This window comes from Trichechus manatus, unplaced genomic scaffold (assembly GCF_000243295.1).
Source record: "Trichechus manatus latirostris isolate Lorelei unplaced genomic scaffold, TriManLat1.0 scaffold00009, whole genome shotgun sequence".
Lineage (NCBI taxonomy): Eukaryota > Metazoa > Chordata > Mammalia > Sirenia > Trichechidae > Trichechus > Trichechus manatus.
In genome coordinates this window covers 5,430,725-5,452,498 of record NW_004443945.1, presented here as the reverse complement: position 1 = coordinate 5,452,498, position 21,774 = coordinate 5,430,725, and the positions used below count along the sequence as shown (strand labels likewise).

General features: G+C 47.9%; 1 protein-coding gene across 3 annotated transcripts in view; it reads right to left on the bottom strand.

Annotated features, from left to right (window-relative positions):
* TM6SF1 (transmembrane 6 superfamily member 1) overlaps nt 1-21,774 on the bottom strand; it is a 34,000-nt gene extending 12,226 nt beyond the window's left edge. Inside the window, exons 1-6 of one of the 3 annotated variants that reach the window (XM_023725976.1) lie at nt 21,617-21,774; nt 12,762-12,865; nt 8,252-8,349; nt 4,051-4,208; nt 2,037-2,119; nt 868-989 (exon numbers count right to left, since the gene is read on the bottom strand). In XM_023725976.1, coding sequence (XP_023581744.1) covers nt 868-989; nt 2,037-2,073 — 159 coding nt within the window. In that variant the 5' untranslated portion in view covers nt 2,074-2,119; nt 4,051-4,208; nt 8,252-8,349; nt 12,762-12,865; nt 21,617-21,774. The remainder of the gene's footprint in view (nt 1-867; nt 990-2,036; nt 2,120-4,050; nt 4,209-8,251; nt 8,350-12,761; nt 12,866-21,616) is intronic. The other 2 variants (XM_004370678.3, XM_023725977.1) reach the window with 2 other exon arrangements.

Here is a 21,774-nt window from a genome sequence, read left to right as displayed (position 1 = left end):
AACAGCTGGTGGGTTCGAGCTGCTGACCTTTTGGTTAGCAGCCGATCTCTTTAACCACTATGCTACCAGGGCCCCATTCTTGCACTAAGGTAAGGCTAAATAAGACTCAGATGTACCTATTCCAACTTACGTCCAAATTCAACACAAAGACACACTTAGGAAGGGATCTTGTTCATAACCCAGGGACTGCCTGTTTTTTTTTTTTTTTTTTTTTTTTTTTTTGATAACCATCACCTTCCTCAAAAGGATGGGAGGAAGTACCAGTTGTCAGTGTGCCAACCTGATTTTACACAGCAAGTATCTAAACATTTACAAATGAAGCATTTTAAAGTAAAATGTATTTCAATGGATTCTACTGTAACTCTGTAACATGAGTAATCATGTTCTGATTATCTCCACGTGCCTGGCTCTCTTGGTACTCAGACCCTCTGGCTCTGTGGGCTACCTGGAACAGCTGTATCTCTCCAGCCTCCCTCAGGGACAGCAAATGCAAAGGTAGGAGGTATGCTGAAAGAGCCCAGGTGCCCAACATCCAGGGCTATTAACAACCCCAAGCAAACCACACACTCTGGCTTTCACTCAACACAGTAATGCATAATCTGCTGATAAAAGCCAGTATGACCTCTAGCACAGGGAGTTCCAAAAAGTATGGCCAGGCCAATAGAGGCAGATATAGTCAGACAGACACAGAACATCTTGGCCACCTTCATAAAGATGTAAACCAACGCTGCCTAGTCAACACAGTCACAAGGACTGGACACCCCAGAGGCTCCAGTCCATGGCGACGCAGTTCACTTCAGTGGCCAATGGATGTGTGTGAGCCCTGTGGGTTTAAGAGCAGGTTACATTTAAACTTAATAAAATCACCTTTGAGGGATAATTATAATTTTCGGATGGCTGATTATAGATTCTGAAACCAGCCCAGACAGGAAGACAAGTGTATGGTATGCTTAAGAGAAAAGCCGGGCAAATTCGTGTTCCATACTTGCCTATTTAAAAGAAAGAAAGAGAAAGTCAAAAGTTTACCAAAAGCATATCTAAACAACACAAGTACCACTGAGGATACCGCCCCCATCTCAAGTCATCTGAAATTTTACAATGGACCAGACAGTATTTTTAATGAGAAAAAAAAGAAGTTAAAACTAAAAACCAAACACGTTGCTGTCAAGTCAATTCTGACTCATAGCGACCCTATAGGACAGAGCAGAACTGCCCCACAGAGTTTCCAAGGAGCAGCTGGTGGATGCAAACTGCCGACCTTTTGGTTAGCAGCCAAATGCTTAACCACTGTACCACCAGGGCCCCTACTGGATACTTGTTAACAGTCATGTCCTACCTAAAATCAAAGTAAACAAACCCATTGCCGTCAAGTCAATTCCGACTCGTGGCCACCCCATGGGACAGAGTAGAACTGCTCCATTGGGTTTTCTTGGCTGCAGTCTTTACAGAAGCAGATCACCAGGCCTTTCTTCCATGGCACTGCTGGGTGGGTTTGAACCGCCAACCTTTAGGTTAGTAGTTGAGCACAAACTGCGCCACCCAGGGACCTATGTCCTATCTATGGTACAGAAAAAAGTACATTTAATATCCTGACTTCCTGCATGCATAAATAACCCTTTACTTTGGGCTTCAAGAGTCTTAATTTTCAAGTATTAAGTCCCATAGCATGTCAGGAGTTATATATAATACAAAGAGTTGTAGGAAGTATTATTTGTACACCGAAGTGTGTACATCCCAAACTGGACAAACTCCATACTTACCCCCCTAGGTGTTTAGATCCTCCTAAAAAGTCAGTAATCACTTGTATTAGATTGTCTAATTGTTCGATGTACACTTCTGAAAATTGCTCAAAAGCACTTTTTAAAAGGTGAGATTCAGAAGGAGGGGGAAAGGGAAAATTCCACAAACGAGTTTTTTAGTAAGCTTAATCAGAGTCTCTCGGTTCTGTTACAACCAAAACAGCTTCTCTATTTTAAAACAATCCCCACTGTTTCAAAAAAAAAAAGGGAAATGAATTTTAAGATAAAGCTTCTTACCCACAATGTTTCCAGGCAGAAAAACAATAATGCTCATAATAATAGATCCGACCCAATACAGGCCAATGGTTCGATAACTTTCCCTGTAACAAAAAAAATCTTGATGTAGTGCACTGGTCCGAGAATACTATTAGCAGAAGATGTTTCCCGATATTATTTTATATTCAAACTAGTAAAGTATATGAATCGAAACTTAATGACTCCAGGGTAATAAACACAAAGAACCCTGGTGATCAAACTTCATCTGGACATATGATATACTGTAGACCTTCTTTGTGTCCTTTTGAATAGGAAATTATTCTTGCTACACTGATTTTTTTAACTACAACATGGTCATCATCGCCAAACAGATCCTACAATCTCTATTATGTATGAAACACACGGCCATGAGAGAAACAAAAAGGTTCAAAGAAAGGGATCCATATTTTAAATTATAGTAAGTGTGAGTAATAGGATGTTAGATGAGTGTTCCCTGTTGTCACCTCAAAGGTGAAGGGAGTGACATATACACCATGTCCTAAAGGAACTACTAGAGGTATACCCCTCATCTTCTTAATCAGAGATGTTGCCCAAAAGTTCCTTCAATGAATAACCCCAATAACCCACCTCCATCCTATAGAAGAGGCTATGAGAAATTCAAAGGGAGATTCTCTGAAGGGAAGCACAGTAAAAAATTGTAAGTGCTTCTTGCCACCCCCACCCCCCAGGCCAAATGAAGTGGGCCCCCAGAGGCCCATTCACAGTGACTGGGATTGTCAGCAGGAGGATAGACAAGTATTTTCCTCCCCAACTGGGTGCTAACTGAGCCGCAGAAACTCTGTGGCCCATCCCTGGCTGCCGCTAAGCAGAGCTCTGGCATTTCCTCCTAGAGCCTGGGAACATTAGTGCAGAAAAAGGCTGGTGCTAGAAAAATCCAAACACTGGCTGGAGCTGCCCTTAAGTGCATGGTGAGGAGAGAGGGTCTGACAGTCAAGCTGCATTTCACCCTTGTATGGGACAAGAGAGGAGCTTTGGTGGTACAGTGGTTAAAGCGCTAGGCTGCCGACTGAAAGGCTGGTGGTTTGAAACTACCAACCACTCCTCGGAAAAAACACTGGCAGTCGGCTTCTATAAAGATTTACAGCTTTGGAAACCCCATGGGGCAGCTCACTACAAGGTCGCCACAAGTCAGAATCGACTGGACGGCAATAGGTTTGGTTTTGGGTTTAGTGATGGGACAAGAATGTATGCCTTTCTCTAACCAGCAGCCAAGTGGAGGCCTGGGGAGGTAGCTGGGCTTGAGCTATCTGCCTCTGGATGGGTTTGAACCACCAACCTTTCTTTTTTTTTAATTGTGATTTAGGTGATAGTTTACAGAGCAAATTAGTTTCTCACTCAAAAATTTATACGCCAAATTGTTTCGTGGCATTGGCTGCAATCCCGCACCGTGTCAGCACTCTCTCCCTTTCCCTTCCAGCCCGGCTTCACTGTGGGCATTCATCCAGTTTTCTTGTCCCCTCCCACCTTCTCGTCCTTGTTCCTGGGCAGGTGCTGCCCATTTGATCTCGTATACTTGTTTTGATTTAAGAAGCACCTTCCTCACTTGTGTTATTGCTTGTCTTATAGGCCTGCCTGATCTTTGGCTGAAAGGTGAACATCGAGAGTGCTTCAATTCTGAGTTAGAAGGGTGTCCGGGGGCCATAGTCTCCGGGGTTCCTCTAGTCTCTGTTAGACCAGTAAGTCTGGTCTCTTGTGAATTTGATCATTTTGAACCACCAACCTTTCGACTAGTAGTTGAGCGCTTAACCGTTCTGTGCGCACCACTGAGGGAGTCCTACTGTTGTTAGAGCATCATCAGAACGCTAAGGGGTCTGCCTGAGCTCTCCTCATGGCGGGGCAGTAACCCAAAGGAATATGCCCTAGAGGCAGTGGTGCAAGGATAAGGCACTTCCAGCTTGCACCCATCAAACGTGTATTCACATCCAGGGATACCTGTTTGTGTATTTGCCTCTATACATGCACCTTCCTTACACACCTGCTGATCTGTTGCCAGGGCGGCAAGGCACACGCACCAAGTGAACTGACTTACTCCCATGCTATGGCTGCCACCATCACCAGGTACATCAGGTAGTGTGCAGACCCATCCCAGTAGCAGATCATGTGCCCGTATGCAGTGTTCAGATACGGCTCGGCCTACAGAAAGCATGAAGAACAAATCCACTTTAAATATGACTCAGACGTTTAAATGCACAACACCAGGTCTGTATTACAAGTGAAATATAACAGCACAATTCACTTGTGTTAGTCGACTAAGACAAAACTCTTCTTAACCATATAAAATTGGTAGGAATGTGAAAATATGATGTTCCCCTGCAGCTGCCAAAACCAGGGTCAGTCACAGGGTATCTCATGAGAACTCCAGGTGGAACGCCTGATCGATGGGCCTGCACTAGATCAGCACAGATTTGTACCAAGACAGAAAGGCAGAAGGCACGGCAAACTCCTCGGGGCCAAGCCAGTGGCGTGACTAAAGGGTAGCTTGGTCGTGGCCAGAGGGGGCGGCAGGGAAGACCATGACTCCTGGAGCCACTGGCTGACAGCACTGTAATCATTCATTCACTTGAACCCGTGGCTGGCTGGCTGGCTGGCTGGCTGGCTGGCTGGCTGGGCGTGAGGCAGGCATCACTCCCCACACACATTCCCACAGACAGCCCACACTAAACTCAGAGCTTCACACCCGGCCCTTCCTCCAACCTTCCCAACCACCCTGTGAGACACCATGATTACCTCCATTTTACAGACAAGAAACGGAGGCTCCAAGAGGTTACAGGACTTGCTTAAGGTCACATGGCTAGTATCTAGCAGAGACTGTACTGTTAAGAAGAACCACACTTCTGAGAAGTTTTAAGTTTTATGAACACAAGATTATATAATGAGTTACAGTTCCCTTTTCCCAGTGGCTCTAGAAAGTCACTTTCAAGTGTGTGGCCCTCAGCAGGTGTGCCGGCCACCACGGTAGGTGTTGGTAGTGCCATTGTGCTTCCACCTTGTTCTTCGTCCCACGTCCGTGCTCTCCTGCTTGTTTTACACGTCTCCATAAGCTGCCTTAAGTCCTTTCTACAACGATCAAGACTGAGTATTAACTCATCTATCAATCTTCTAGCCCTGCGGGTGATTCTCTGAACCTTCACGCTCCCCTGGGGCAAGGACTGCTCTGTAACAAATCAGATCAAACTGAAAGTACAGAGAATGAGGAAACTATGAACCGCAGTGCTTCTGTGCCTGTGCCCGGCCCACATCTTTTCTTTCTGGCATGCTCTGACTGGTGGTGGTGGTTGTTAGCTGCCAGTGAGTTGATTCTGACTCATAGCTACCCTAAAGGACAGAGTAGAACTGCCCCATAGGGTTTCCAAGGCTGTAATCTTTACAGAAGCAGACTGCCACATCTTTCTCCCATGGAGTGGCTGGTGGGTTCGAACCTCTGACCTTTCGGTTAGCAGCCAAGCGCTTAACCAGGGCTCCTTGTTCTGACTGGTAATATCACCCAATTCCATGGCTTTCCTCATTCAGGCTTACACGCCTGGCTCCAGAACCCTGGCTTCTCCCAGTGGTTTGCTGGATGGCCCACAGGCCAGCCCTTCCAGGTCACCAAAACTCCTCTAAATTCATCAGCTTCTCCCCTCAACCAACCCTTCCACCTGGCTTCTATCAATGGCGACACCACTCAACTTACCCAGGTTCAAAACCACAAGGTCATTTTTTTATTCCTCGTTCTCCTCAGCAGTTTGGCACGAAATCCTACCGATTTTATCTCTATAATGTCACCATGCCATCCTCCCTCTTCACACCCTGTCACGGCTCCAGTTCAAGCCCTTGGTGCCCACACTGGACCACTGCTATTCCAAACTGGTTCGCTACGTCTATACCCTCCTTCCAATCCATCACACTCCTGCTGCCCGATGATATTCATGAGGCCTGGCTCATGGCCTGTCGATCTTCAGCTCTGAAACCTCCCAAAGCCTGTGGCTGCCTGCAGGATCAAGCCCCATCTTCTAGATGGCAGCTGGGTCCCCAGAGCCTGGTCCTGCAGACCTCTCCAGTTTTGCCCCAACTCCCCTTCTCACACCCCTTCTGCCCCATCCTGGCCTCCCTCACCAGCTGGACCTCCAGGCCTTCTCAGCAGCTGCACATCCTCATCCTGAAGCCCTGCCCCCTCTGCCCTCAGTGGCCAGGTGCTCCCTGGGTTTCCTTCTGCCTCTCTGCCTGCTCCCTCACAGTCTACTTCAGAGGCTTCTCTGCTTCAGCAGCCACAGCCTCCAAAGTTCCAACATGGCCCTCCTCTCTCTCCACACTCCTCCTGGGTAAGTTCCTCCCCTGTCAGGCCTTTAGGTACCAACTATACTCAGATGGCTCCCAAGTCTCCCTGCCAGGAATGATCCTCAGAGCCCAAGACCTGCAAAGCTCTGCCACCTGTAACCCAAAATGTCCTTGCAAACCTTGCACTATTCAGGCTAGCAGTGGGGAGACACGTGCTATTTCTCATCCCAAGCCTTTGCCCAAGCTGTTCCTTCTTCTTGGAATGCTCTTCAACCCCCTGGTCTATCTGAAAAAATGTTTGTCATCCACGGCCATTGCTATTTAAAAAATGCTATAGCAGTGTCACCACCGTGACGAGGCCCGCCCCCACTGCTCCCAGAGGTAATAGGGCTGTCTTTGCTCTGTGGACTTCTGCGCCTGCGTGAGTCTCCATCCCTGCACCTAGGACAGTGCCATCTCCCTGTGGGACCAGGCAGTGAGCCCCCGGTGGGAAGCAAGCAGGTTGTAGGATCCCAGAATCTAATCCAACCAAGCCTGTGGAACTGAATTCCAACTCTCCTCCCTTTCTGGTGTAATCACACCGGCATTCTTCCAGATTCCAAATTCTAAAGCAAGAATCAGCAAGTCATTTTGGACTTTACCTCCCTGTCACCCCTTAACCTGTCCCCAACTCCTACTCATTCAAGTCATTCATATTCTGTAAAATCCATCCCTTCTCTCCATTTCCTGTGCACTGCGCCAGTTCAGGCCCTCTTCATGTCTTCCTGGCCCTGCAAAAGCCTCCTGACCCGTGTCCCAGCTAATGGCACTAACTCTTCCCTTCAAACCATTCTTTCCAGAGCTGATGCATTCTGCTGATTTAAAATCTTCCCTTGCATATAGGATAAAATCTAAACTTCCTTAGCTTGCATACAAAGCTCCCTGTTATTTCAAATACAGATGAAGACATACTTTCAGCTCTGCTCCTTATTGCCTGTGTGACCTTCAGCAAGTCACTTAACCTCTACGGGCTGGATTTTCCTCCCATAAAATAAGAAAATAGGACTAGCTCTCTCAAATGCCATGGAGCTCTGTAGTGCTATGATTTGGTGGGGGTATGTGTTGATCATCACAATCAAAGTGCTTCATTAAGTGCCTTGGTGCTTGGTACTTTACAAATTTAAGACTGACTTAGACTTTCTGAGATAGTAATGTATTCATAATGTTGTTGTTACTTGCCATCAAGTCAATTCCGACTCATGGCAACCCCATGTGTGCGGAGTAGAACTGCTCTATAGGGTTTTCAAGGCTGTGACCTTTTGGAAGCAGACCGCCAGGCCTGTCTTCCAAGGCACCTCTGGCTAGTAGTCGAGCACTTAACCAACTGCGCCATCCAGGGACTCCTCATATTCATAATGTTGTTGTTGTTGTTGATTCTGACATGGAGTTGATTCTGATATATTCATAATAGACTCACGTACTAAATTCACTTAAAATACCTCATCCATATTAAAACCCATTGCCATCGAGTCAATTCTGACTCATAGCAACCCTATAGGACAGAGGAGAACTGCCCCATAGGGTTTCCAAGGAGCAGCTGGTGGATTTGAACTGCCGACCTTTTGATTAGCAGCTGTAGCTCTTAACCACTGCACCACCAGGGCTCAAGCACATGTAAAGGGAAAAGGTAGGTCATCTGGTGACTGGGTGGGAAGAAGGAGTTCTAAGAGCTGAATGTGGAAGGGAACTGCCCCCATGATCTAATCCTAGTTTTCTGCTTCACTTTCCATGTGAATAAACAGCCTAAGTCTATTGCAGTAAACAAAATTTGGTGTATCACACCGCCTTACGCTAAATTAGAGCATTTTGGTCTCTGAGCAAAGTGGTTGGGGCTCCTGACCCTTTGGTTTAAGGGTAATAATTGCTAAGCAACCCCTTACCTCTCTCAAGTAGTGCATCATGAAGCCGTCAATGATTCCATCCTGTTCCAGGCCTATGATGAGGTTCACCACACTGGTAAATCCAAAGACGGCATAAACTAGAGCAAAGAAACCAGCAGTTTAAGAAGCAGTAGCTCAGCAATTACAAAGAGCTTGGTATTAGCCAATAATAATGGATTGTTTTTAACGCTTTCCAGACTGTATCAGCTGCACGTCTGACCAGAACTCTGCCTGTGTTCAGGAATCTCCCCATTACTGCCCAGATGCTCACACCTAGGGAACACTCGTCACTGGGGTAGAGAATGATGAAATCCTCTGCCTCTGTCCCCGAGGATGCTACCAGGACACATGGGATCTCCATTAGTCAGAACTGACTTGATGGCCCCTATCCTCCACGCCCCTCACAAGTGGCTGCCCAGGACCAAATCTGCCTCCCACCTGGGCCATCAGGCACAAAAACAGAACTGAGGGGACCAGGAAGCATAGAGGTGACCACCAGGTTTAAAATAATGACTTAAATCAGTTGCCATCGAGTTGCCTCTGACTCATGGCAACCCCATGTGTGTCAGAGTAGAACTGTGCTCCATAGGGTTTTCAATGGCTGATTGTTTATATCACCAGGCCTTTCTTCCGAGGTGCCTCTGGGTGGACTGGAACCTCAAACTTTTTGGTTAGCAGCTGATCACATTAACCATTTGCAACACCCAGGGACTCCTAAAATAACGACTTAGAAGAGGTAATTCACACAACCATTACTAAGCAGGCCAATTACAGTTTATCCAGCAATGTTTGCCCTATTCCATGCTGAAGACCCTACAGACAGACAATCAGCAATGCATAAGTGACAACAGCTCTAAGAAAAAGGCCAGCAATCAAAAAATTGAACAGGAATGGTACAATTGAATATGAAGGAAGCAAAGCAGTAGCATCTTAGAGAATCTTACTAGGGTTGTGAGAATCTCTTAAACAGGCTTAAAACCACTATCAGCAAAAGGCTAAAAGGATACTACTTGTAAACAGTGGGTGGTCAAATTTGTCAAGATAGCTACATTTTCAAGTTGTAATAAATCTGTGTCTTAGACTATGTGATGGCAAATACAAGAAAAGCTGTGGGAAAAGAAATTAGAGAAGAACGGCATGGAGAAGGTTAATTCACAGAGAAGGGGAGCTGGCCTCACCCCGAGTCCAAGTCCATAGCCAGAAGTTCGGTGTTTACATTTTGCCCTGAGGGAGCGAGGGTGCCCTGCCTTCTCTGTGCCTCCTCAGAGGCCTTTGACCCAGTTCTCGCTGACAGTCACTTTCTGACACTCATTTTTTGGACTCCTCCCAGGTGATTAGCTGTCTTATGGCCCCCAGGAAGGGAAGTGTTCAGCACATGATCACTGTTCTACCTACAACTCCTGATGCCCACACATACGTCAGACCCTGTGTTAGAAATGACAAAGACATAGTCTCTTCTCTCTAGCAGATGAGGAGTCCAACCCGGGGCCTGATCCTGAGGCTGCAGTGTGATCAGACACAAATACTAAATTCATTTAAAGTACCTCACTTATATGAAGTGCAGGTAAGCTGGAACACAGGCAGGGACAGGGCTGAGGGTGCACGAGATGGGGTACCTAGGCTTGGAGGAGTCGGGGAAGACATCAGAGTACAGGTAAGTGTAGGCCCCATGGAGTGGGGAGTCCCAGGGTGGCTCAAACGACTAACACACTCAGTTGCTCACCAAAAGGTTGGAGGTTCAAGTCCTCCCAGAGGTGCGTTGGAAGAAAGTCCTGGTAATCTACTTCCAAAAAATCAGCCATTGAAAACTCTATGGAGCACAGGTCTACTCTGACACACATGGGGTCACCATGAGTTGGAGGCAACTTGGTGGTGGCCATACAGTGGGGCAGAAGAGGAAGGACAGACAGCCGCAGGGGACTAATCTGGAAAGCAGGTGGAGTCAGATCAAAGGCAAGTGGAGTGGAGCAGCATGGGCTTTGAAGCCAGACAGGCCTGGCTCATCTACTGACTGGCTGTGAAACTTCTGGCAGGTCCCGTAATTTCGCTAAGCTTCAAAGTTTTTTATATGTAAACTGAGGGAAATTACTCATAAATCCATTGTTGTTGAGTTGATTCCAACTCATGGCAACCCCGTATGTGTCAGGGTAGAACTGCTCCATAGAATTTTCATGGCTGAGACCTTTTCGAAGTAGATCACCAGGCCTTTCTTCCCAGACGCCTCTGGGTGGGTTCAAACCACCAACCTTTCGATTAGTAGCCAAGTGAAAACCATTTACACCACCAGGGACCTTGTTGTTGTTGTCAGTTGCAATAGATTTGATTCAGACTCATGGCAACCATTACTTGCAATTCTTTCCCTCTCCACGTTTGCCAAGGTCTCCTGTGGGCAAAGAATACTTCCTGAGCCACTGATGATGGGCTTGGCCACATGACTTGCTTGGCCAATGAAACGTGGGTGGAGTGACAGTGGGCCAGCTCCAAGCTTTAACCCTTTCATGGACCATGGGATATTTATGTCTGTGTTACATTTTCTGCCCCTGGAGATTTACTGGCAGGAATTTGAGCCACTTCAGTATGTTCCGGCATCACAGCAGATACTGGTGCAACTGCCTAAAAAACAAGGAAGTTGTTTTTTAGTGTTGAGAGCCACATTTGAGTGTTGACAACCATTCAAATGAGGGGATGCTTCCTGGAGGAGTGACTGTGTGAAACTTTTGTGTCTTTTGGCTACTGTACAGCAAGATAAAGCTTGCAAGTATGTTTACCATTTCCTTTGTGTTATTGGGAAGGTACAGTTACCTGCATTTGGAAATATTCAAGTAAATGAGTTATTTTTTGGGTGAAAACAGTTTGTAATGCACTTCCTGGGCCACGGGACCGATACATCCCACGTGTGTGGTGTGTTTCACGGTGCCAATTATGTGCAGCCAGTGCCATGTTTCTTTAGTATTTCGTGTGTATTTTTTGAAAGATGAGTAAGATATTTTATGGCTCAAGTGTAACCAGGAAGTGTGATGCACCATGGGACGGATATGTCCTGCATGTGTGATGTGCTTCATAGAACACAAGACCGGTATGTCCCACGTGAGTGATATGCTTCACAGAACGTGAGACTGATTTGTTCTGCTTGCAGTTGGCACCCATTTTATCAAATAACAAAAACCTACCAAGAAACTGATTCAGCATCCATTCCATTAGTGAAAAAACATGGCATCACCAAAAAATTCCAAAAAAAATTTATCCATGAAAGGGTCAAGAGACATTGGTTTATTTTTTTTTTTTCCCCACTAGTCCTTCTTGTGCCTTTGTATCTTCCACGCGTGCCCTGGGGAGCTGTTGGCTCAAGAAGAAGAAACATGGAACTGACCAGAATTCAACCCACAGCCTGAAACAAAGAGGATCCAGCCAACCTGAAGAACCAGGAACAAGAAAAATAAGTGTCTGCTGTTGCAGGGCACCAAGATTTGGAGGGTGTTTGTTACTCAGCATTATCGAAGCAGAAGCAAAACAAGTAAAATACACAGCAAAGAACCCACCACAGGAAGTGCTCAAAGACTCATAACAGCTTTTCTGGAGGCAGGGTGGCATAATGGAAAGAGCATGGGCTTTGGGGATCAAACAATGCCGTGCTCACTAGCTGTGGGACCCTGACCATTTACTGAGCAACTCTGAGCCGGCGTTTTCATCCGTAAACCAAAAAACCAGTTGCCATCAAGTTGATTCCAATTCATGGCGAACCTCCGTATGTGTCAGAGTAGAAGCGTGCTCCACAGGGTTTTCAATAGCTGCTTTTTCAGAAGTAGATCGCCAGGCCTTTCTTCCAAGGTGTCTCTGGGTGGACTCAAACCTCCAATCTTTTGGTTAGCAGCCAAACGTGTTAACCATTTGTGCCACCCAGGGACTCCTCTTCACCTCTAAATGGAGGGATGTTTGTTGTGAGGATTAAATAAAATAATACTTCTACAGTACTTAGAGCCATACCAGGTACAGCGTGGGTGCTCGCTCACTGATGTTTTTATTTATTGAATAAACATGTCCATCTGCCAGGCACTGTTCTGAGTACTTTACACATATTATCTTATGTAATCCTTGTACCAACCCTGTGTGGTAGGTCCTATCATTTCCTCATTTTACAAAGGTGCAGACACAGGTCCTGTGCAGGAAAAGGGCATGCCAGGTGGAGGGGCTGCAAGTAGCAAAGCTGATAGCAGGAAGCCCAGGAAGGAGCTAGTACAGCGTAGAGGTCAGAGGTCAGAACACACTAGTGGCGAGGAATGGAGGGCTGTCCTACCAAGTCCTGGAAATAACCCTCCGCCGGGACCGCATCTGGGAGGGGATGGGATCACAGCCTGGGAGACAAGGGCCACGTTGTCATGAAAGACCCTTACATTTCTAGCCAATTTACCGGTGGGGTCTGAGTATTTATCCGCAAGGCAGAAAACACGATGGAAGCCAAAATGTTGGGGTACTAATTGGGCACAAACGGGATCCCTCCGCTGGTACGTACCATAGAACAGTGGGTCCCGGGGTGGTTTTCTTTTGACGAGGACGCGAGCCAGCAGGGCGACCAGGAGCAGGATAAGGGCAGCACTCCCTACAATGGTCCAGGAACTGTAACAACAGAACAGGGAAGCGGTCACTTATCAAAGCAAACATGCTGGTGCCTGGAATTTCCTGACCGTTGAATACATTCGCTACGAGCCCTGCCTCTACCTCCGCCTGTGGCTCACGCGCTGTAGTTAGTGACGTTTATCGCTAGCACTTGGTTCCATGTCTGGGAGCCCTTGATTTTCAGGGACAGGAGCCACCACGCCCTCATTCTCCTCTTGTCCTGAAAACATGTCTCACATGCGCAGGCGGTATGTCTGGAGTGCCCTCTGCCCCACCACACCCCCACCCCTAAGATAGGCACTGCCCTCCTGACTCTACCTACCCAGCCCTCCAAAACCCCTGCCCCCACGTCTCCAGAGGCTCCCGGGCAGCTGACAGGTCTAGCCATTGAATCTGCCACCTCCTTCATGACCAGCCGGAAAACCCTGGACTCCAGGGGAAACGCGGGAGATAGAACTACACACACCTTCCGGGGGAGCAGGGAGAAGGGACTATATGTCAGGTGTATAATCAAACGGGCCAGAGGACGAAGGCAGGAAATCAGAGGGGAGGAGTCGGGGCTAAAGTTTAGGCCGAATACGGTCAGTCCAACTCACCCCCAGGGCCAGCATCCAACCTCAAACTAGGAGGGCATCCAAGGCAACGCTGGGTGAGGCACAGTCCTGGACCTGTGCCTGGGAAAGGGAGTGGCACTGAGGAGGCCAGGGGCCAGCACCAAGGCACGAGGCTTGGGGGAGTTAGTAGAAATCGGTCCAGCAGTCAAGAGACCTAGGTTCTAGAACTCATCTGTCACTGAGCAGTTGTATGACCTTAGAAAAGACACATCATTTCATTCATCTGCTCATTAATTAATTGGAAAAACATGTTGAGAAAAAATGTATTGCACACCTCTTTGTGCCAGGCACTGTTTCAGGCACTGGGGACACAGGATGAACAAGACAGGTCCCTGTCTCCATGGAGGGACCTATCTCAATGGTCTCTGAGCTCCACCAACCAGTAAGTCCCCTTTAATCCTACACAGAGACCTTCCCTCTCATACCTCCAGCACTGACAGGGCTTCTAGTTCTAGACAAAGCCACGTATGGCCAACACCAATGGCCTGCTACACCAGGGCCTCCTCAACTACCCCTTAGAACTTCCATGAGCACCTCTCCTTGGCTGAGACACCTCCATACAGCCCAACCTAAGGGTCTTTGGATAACCTTTACCAAATGTGGTCCCCAGCATCCCTCAGACTTCTGGAAAGCATCCTTCTCAGTCACAGGCTCCACAGTCTACCAGCGCCCACCAATGACTCAGACAAACTCATGCGGAAGTCCATTCTACACACCTACAGTTGGGATAGGGGCAAGGCACAAGTCAGAAAGCTTCCCCCAGAGGGGTCAGTAGGGAGCAATGATCAACCCATCCACTGCTGGTGGACAGGACCCCAAGGAGACTGGCCAGAGGTACAAGAAAGTTGTATTCCCAGCACCTTGCCCTGCAGCCCACATGGAATCAGGGAGAGGGGCTCTGGGCATTAGCAGCCCCCAGATTTCCAGATGCCACCCTGAACCTACAAAATCAGAATGCCTCAGGGATGGGGACTGAGAATGTGCAACTCTTCTCAGTATACCTGGATGACCGTGAGGCTGGTAGTCAGCCTGGGACCTCTGAGAAGGTGTACAGGAATTGATGGATGAGGGATGGATGGACAAATGGATGAGGGATGATGGAAAAATGGATGAGGGATGGACAGATGAGGGCAGATGGATGGATGAATGATGGGTGGATTATGGATGGATGGATGAGAGACAGATGGATGCATGACACAGTTCTATAAGAATGAGGATGACTGTGTCAGTATCCAGGTTAGAGAGTGAAATAAGAGGTTTCTGGTGGTGCATATAAGTGGATGCTCCAGCTTCTCCTGTGGGGTTGAGTGGAAAGAGGAGAGGAAGGAGGAAGAAGCCTATGTGGGTCAAGAACATGATGGTGGGCTGGAGCATCCTGTGAGGTGTGCTGTATAAGCTGACAGACATTTTCATGAAGGACAGCCTGAGGCAGGTGGTGGCCAGGAGATACCCCCTGTGATGGTTAAGGCTATGTGTCAACTTGGCTGGACCATAATTCTCAGTGGTTTGGCAGATGATGTAGTTTGGCAGTCGTATGATGTTGTGACCACTTCAGTGATGAGATTTGATATAATGTGATCACTTCCATGATGGGATCTGCTGTGAGTAGCCAGTCAGTTGAAAGGGAGTTTCCTTGGGCATGTGGCCTGCACTGAATATAAGTGGACATTCTGGCAAGGTTCAGGGGCTTTTGCTCGCTCTGGATCCTGCAGCTGGCTCCTGTTCATCTGATCTCCAGTTCTTGGGACTTGACCTAGCAGCTTAGCTATGGTCTTGCCTGCTGATCTTGGGATTCGACGGTCTTCTTAGCCTGTGAGCAAGAGCCCTGCTCTCTGACCTGCCAATCTTGGGTTTGCCAGGCCCTGTGGCTATATTAATCAGGAGAAGCCTCTATCCTGACCCACAGACTTGAGACGTTCCAGCCTCTATAGCCGAGTGAGCTATTTCCTTGATATAAATCTCTCTATATATATATTTATGGGCTTTACTGGTTTTGCTTCTCAGCCTAAGACAGTCTCCTATTGAGCGCTGAGGATGGAAGCTTGCAATAAATTATCTGAGTCTTTAGGAGTGTGTGACAGTGTGGACAGAACAATCCCCCAAGGCCTGTATCTGGCAATGGGTATGTGTGCCACGCACATAATAGTTCTTTCAAAGTAATGATGTCAGTAAATGTATCTATACTTGTGAGAGAGACAATCTATATTTTAGTTGATAAAGGACGAGTATGTGAGAAACTAGGCATCTAGTTTCTCCAGAGGTGAGACAGGGCCGTTAGGAGAAGAAAAGGAAGAGGCAGGGCAAAGGAAGAAGGCAGAGATAAGGGGCAGGAGAGGGAGTAAGAGGAGGGGGACAGGACAGAGAAGGAAGGAGGTACAGTGAGAGAATGGAAGTGTGCACACCGAAATGCTCAGCCAATTACTGTCTGGTAGTCAGCTGCACACATGTTGATTAATAGTTTAAAAATGCTTGAAAACTGATCCGGGCATTTTCTAGAGAGCCATTTTTCATTCTTTCAATAAGCTTTAATTGAGCACCTACGATGTGGCTAGCACCATGAAGTCAGAAAAGAAAAGTCATGATCCTTCCTCTAGAAGAGCTCATAATTCAGGGGTCCAGATAATGTGCTACAACCAGCAAGAAAGGAGTGTGTATGTGACGACTGGAAACACCTATACATGTTACACAGAAAAGGAATTTTGCATCTAGGTCAAAACGAAGCCATGTGAGCCGTGGTCTGTGATGTCCCTGGTATACAATGACACAATCCTTCAAGTCCCAGAGAGTATGAGGTCCCCTGAAGTGTACCGAAACAGCCAGTCTCCATGAGGCTCAACGTGTAACTTGGGCACCACTCAGAAGGAGAGCTATGAGAGTGCTGAGAGGTTCTATTGAACATGAGACTCTGTATTGATGCTAAACTCTGGGCTCAGTGTTCCAACATTAGTCCTCCCTCAATGTGGCATATAAATGTTGCATGTTGTCAAATGAAAGAGAACCAATCAAACAGAGAATATTATACCCAGCAGATTCGAGGCTTATTAACTTGGAATAGACTGGCATAGTGATTAACAGGATGGACTCTGAGGCCAGATGCCTGAGCTCAAATCCGAGCTTTCCCACTTAATAGCTGTGGGACTTAACCTCCCTGCCCCTCAGTTTCCCTAATCTATAAAATAGGTACATAACAATACCTATCTCATAGAGGTTTTATGAGGATTAAAACAAATCCATCTATATAAAGTGCCTGGGACATGGTAAAAATTATAAACATGTTGTTATGATGATGATGGAATTCATATATATTGCTTCCACAACGCACACATATGAAAATATATTCTTATACTCCAAAGTATTCTCCCTATCATAAAAGTAATTGCTAATATTTTATCCTCTCTCTTTGGATCCTCCTATTTTTAATTAAACTTACTGAATGAAAAACCTGAGCTACAAAGAGGTGAACTGACTTGGCCAACATCTCAGAACCAATATGTTGCAGATTTGGGATTTGAAGCCAGGGTTCCTGATCCTCAGCGGTCTGTCCAGCACTGTGTTACTTCTGCTCACACCTCTGCCCACATGGAACAAGGATGTCCTGTTCTATGACTCTAACTCTGTTCTGACTGGAGATTTACAGTATCCGTGCTCCCCAGCTCATCTGGTAGGATTCCCATGCTGTGTACTTCCTGCCATCAGTGACACAGTCCTGACATGCAACAGAAAAATAAGGACATTGGGTGACTACTGACTCATAGCTATAGTCCCAGCCCACAGGGCCAAATGGATTCCAAAGAGATAAGCCATGAATGAAATAAGATGCTGTCTGCAAGTCTATCCAGAGGCTACCCTATCGTCGGACACGGGCAAATGTTCTAAACCCAGTCCAGGCCAGATGTCTTATGTTCCTCACAAGAAGAAAGAAGGTAACCTACTTCCATCCCAAAGATCTTCTAAATACCCCAGAACCATAGAGATGAGATTCTAAATTCTCGTTTTCATATAAGGAATGGTCTCAGAGAACAGGATTATTTTCAAGCCTTGAGGGCTAATGTAATGTGTTCGGCTGACTTGTTGGTGCCTGTTATCCCTTCTTTCCCTCCAGTTTCTCCCATTTGTAATGGAAATGTCTAGCTCGTGCCTGTTCCACCATTGTACTTGGAAGCAGATAACTTGTATTCTAGATTTGACAGATGAAGAGGAATTTTTGGATTTTGGACTTGGAGTTGATTTAAGAGTTTTGCTATGATATGATCGGGTGAATGTGTTTTACATATGGCAAGGACATGTATTTGTTAGGGCCAAAGGGTGGAATGTTATGGATTGAATTGTGTCCCCCCCAAAATATGTCAACTTGGCTAGGCTGTGATTCCCAGTATTATGTGATTGTCCACCATTTTGTCATCTGATGTGATTTTCCTATGTGTTGTAAATCCTACCTCTATGATGTTAATGAGGCAGGATTAGAGGCAGTTATGTTAATGAGGCAGGACTCAATCTACAAGATTAGGTTTTGTCTTAAATCAATCTCTTTTGAGATATAAAAGAGAGAAGTGAGGGGGGAGGGGGGAATCTCACCCATACCACCAAGAAAGCAGTGCCAGGAGCAGAGCGTGTCCTTTGGACCCAGGGTTCCTGCATGAAGATGCTCCTCGACCAGGGGAAGATTAATAACAAGGACCTTCCTCCAGAGCCAGCAGAGAGAAAAAGCCTTCCTCTGGAGCTGACACCCTGAATTCAGACTTGTAGCCTACTATACTGTGAGAGCATAAACTTCTGTTTGTTGAAGGCATCCCCTTGTGGTATTTCTGTTATAGCAGCACTAGATGACTAAGACACCCTCCCCCCACCCCAAAGTTCCTTCTCCTACCAAGGACCTGAGCTCACAGCCCACACAATCATATGATCATGCAGCTGGTGCTCTTCAGGAGTAGGAGAGAGCAGCCTAAACTGGTTCACGGTGTCCTCTCACACTCTCCACCTCTAGGGGAGGAGGGGAGAAGAAACATAAACTGGAGCACAGATAATCTCTGCCTCCCTGGTGCTGTCCCCAGAGATCCCCAGAGATCCTCCATGACAGCCAGGGGCAAGACCTACTCAGAACAGGGAGAAACGTGTCCAGCAGGGATTCAGGGAGGACAGCTAAAGGCGGCAACTAACTCAAGGATGAAAAAATTGTTAGTCTTTGGAGGAGGGTGCTTTACTGATGCCCTTCCATTGACAGACACCTACTGAGACAGGACATGTATGGGCGAGTATGAGCAGAGTGTGTGTGTGTGTGTGTTTGTGTGTGTGTGTGTGTGTGTGTGTGTACTTACACGCAGGAGAGAGACCCCAACCCTTTCCTAACGTCTCAACCTAATTTGCTTTTTCTTTCTTTCTTTCTTTTTTTCCAGGCTTTACATAAAGGTCTGGTGGGAAGGAAGCTCAGTTCAACAAATGCAAACATAATTGCATGTCTGCTATGCACAAGGCGCTGGGCTGGGCAGGACAGACTATGGTGAGCTCTAACCTGGACAGGTGAGTTCTGAAAAGCCTGACCACAGAAAAGTGACTCTCATGGGAGTGGTGCAATCGAGGGGGCCCAGCAGAGAGAGAGGTCACATGTGCTTGGAGGGAGGGCCTGGAAAGGAAGAGGTGGTCTTTTACTCTAGGCCATAAAGTCCAGGCGTGGCTTCAACCATCAGCAATAGAGAGGAAGGCCTCCCAGTCAGAGGGAACAGGGTGAGCAAGGCCAGGAGGTAGGACAGTAGAAGGAGAATCCAAGGGCAAAGAAGAGTGTGGGGTGGCTGAAGCACTAGGCTGGCAGGCTGGGGGTAGCAGCTGAGGCTGAGAAAGGTGCAGGGGGAGGGGGCTGGGCCGGTGCCTCACACAGGGGCCTTGGCCATGATCCAGGCCTGAGAGAGCAGCGACTGAGGGAACCAAAAGGAGGGAAGGGATACAAGACCAGCCCCAGGTCCTATGGGGGAAGGGGACAGTGGAGGGGAGGGGATGGAGAAAGAAGAGGGCGGAGTCAAGGACCACTGGATTTTTAATCTGCCAGAGAACAGTAAAAATGGCTGGAACCAATTCAATTCTTCCAAACACGGCAGGGCTTAGCTACATGTTTACTAATACACATACACACACACAGCCCATTGACATCAAGTCAATTTCGACTCACAGTAACCCTATCAGATAGAGTAGAACTTCCCCGCAGGGTTTCCAAGGCTATAATCTTTAAGGAAGCAGACCGTCACATCTTTCTCCTGCAGAGCAGCTGGAGAGATTGAACCACCGACCTTTCGGTTAGCAGCCTAGCACTTAATCATTGCATCACCTGCAATACATAATTCAGTCTGTGTTCAGTAAATGCCATCACCATCTTCCCAGTGGCTGAACCCCAAACCTAGAAGTCATCCCCAAATCCTCTCTTTACTGCAATGCAATCTTTCAGCAAGTCCATCTGCTCTCCCTCCAAAATATCTCCCACATCCACCCACTCCCTCCCCCTGCACTGCTCCTAGTTCTCCTGCCTGGGAGACTCTGCCCCCAGGTCTTCTGGTGGGTGGCTGCTTCCTGCAGCTCAAGTGTCACTTCCTCTAAGAAGCTTTCCCTGACCACCACCACTCTCTCATGTCACCCTATTTTACTGTCCTCAGAGCACGTCATATCTGTTGATGTATTTTTTGATGTCTGTCTGTACACACGGGGCCCTGGTGGTGCAGTGATTAAGCATTTGGCTGTTAACCAAAAGATGGGCAGTTTGAATCCACCAGCCACTCCCTGGAAACCCTATGGAGCAGTTCTACTCTATCCTGTAGGGTCGCTATGAGTCGGAATCGACTCAGCCTCAATGAGTTTGGTTTTTCAGTCTCTACACATGCCTCCCCAACCTTTTCTGTCTTATTCAAAGCTGTCGCCAACACCTGGAACAGCGCCAAACATACAGCAGGTACTCAATAAATACTGGCTGAACTGCCCATAAATGCCGTTTCAGGAGTGCAGGGTCTTCCGTGCACTACATTCACAGACACGTGATACGCAGCTGTCCTGGAAGCTGCTTCTTCAAGGAGAGGCGCCCCGAGACTGGGTCAGACCAAGGGCAGACCCTGCCCCTCCTAGTAAGCCCTCAGTGTGGGTCCTGTCTGGATAAAACAAGTAAGTGGTGGCCACGGCAGGGAGAGAGGAGGAAGTCACCACCCCGGGGGCAGACACTTCACAGGCATGAAGGTCTGGAAGGGGTCTGTAGCCTACAGACTGATGTAACTTCCCTAGGCCAACTGCTGTGGGAACTGTTAACAGGTTACTTTCTCCTCCCCACAGACAACAACCAACAGCAAGCACAGCTTTTCCACTGCCTTTGCAGACTTTCTGCTGGTGGTGCAGGGTGGGTTAGTCCGTGGTTGCCCACCGAAGAGTGGGAGGTAGACCTCTGAACCAAACCCATCAGCTGCCTTGTTCAGCCCCACCCACTCCCGTAGCGTTGAAACTGCCCCCCTCTCCTGCCAGCTCCCCATCCTACCACAAGGCAGACACTTAGAAGCACTTCCCCATTCACAGGCATAACTCACTGGATCCTTACAATATGATCCAAATATAGACCATTTGACAGACCAAAACTGAGGCCAGGCCACACCCGTTAGTGCCAAAGCCAGGCCTGTTCGGGGCTATTTCTGAAAGTCGTTCAGCACAGTTTCTAGAATTAACAAGAAATGATAAACCTGTGCTCACGTCCATACATGGAAACGTTCCTGTGTAACGCGGAACAGAATGAACAAGGCACAACCTGAGATAACATGGCCATGCTGGATCGTTTTCGGGGTCTGTACCGCCCCCCATCGGCCCATGGGCTCCTCAAGGGCAGGAGAATTGCTTTATTGACCTCTGTAACCCCACATACTTAGGACGGAGCTGGCACGGCGCAGGCGCCCAGCACTTGGCTCCTGAATTGAGCCCAATGGCAGACATTCCAGCCTGGGCAAAGACCCCGGCCCGTGCGACCTCCGACACGCCCGGGAGTCCCAGCGAACTGCTGCCCTGCAGCTTGCCGTTCCAAGCCGGATCTGAAAAGTTGCTGAGGCTCCCGCCGCGCGGAGCCAAACGGCAGCCTCGCTCGGCCCCAGCCCGACGCCGACCCCCGCCGCGTCTGCTCACTCACTCGTGCTGGGCAGCCAGGTGGTTGAAGACGTAGGTGACCGGGATGGCCGAGAGGGACAGTACGAAGACCCCCGTGGCCGCAGAGGCACTCATCGCCGCAGCCGCCGCAGCTAGCCCTACACCGCATCCGGCCGGGGCGCCCCGCCCCAGCTGCCGGCG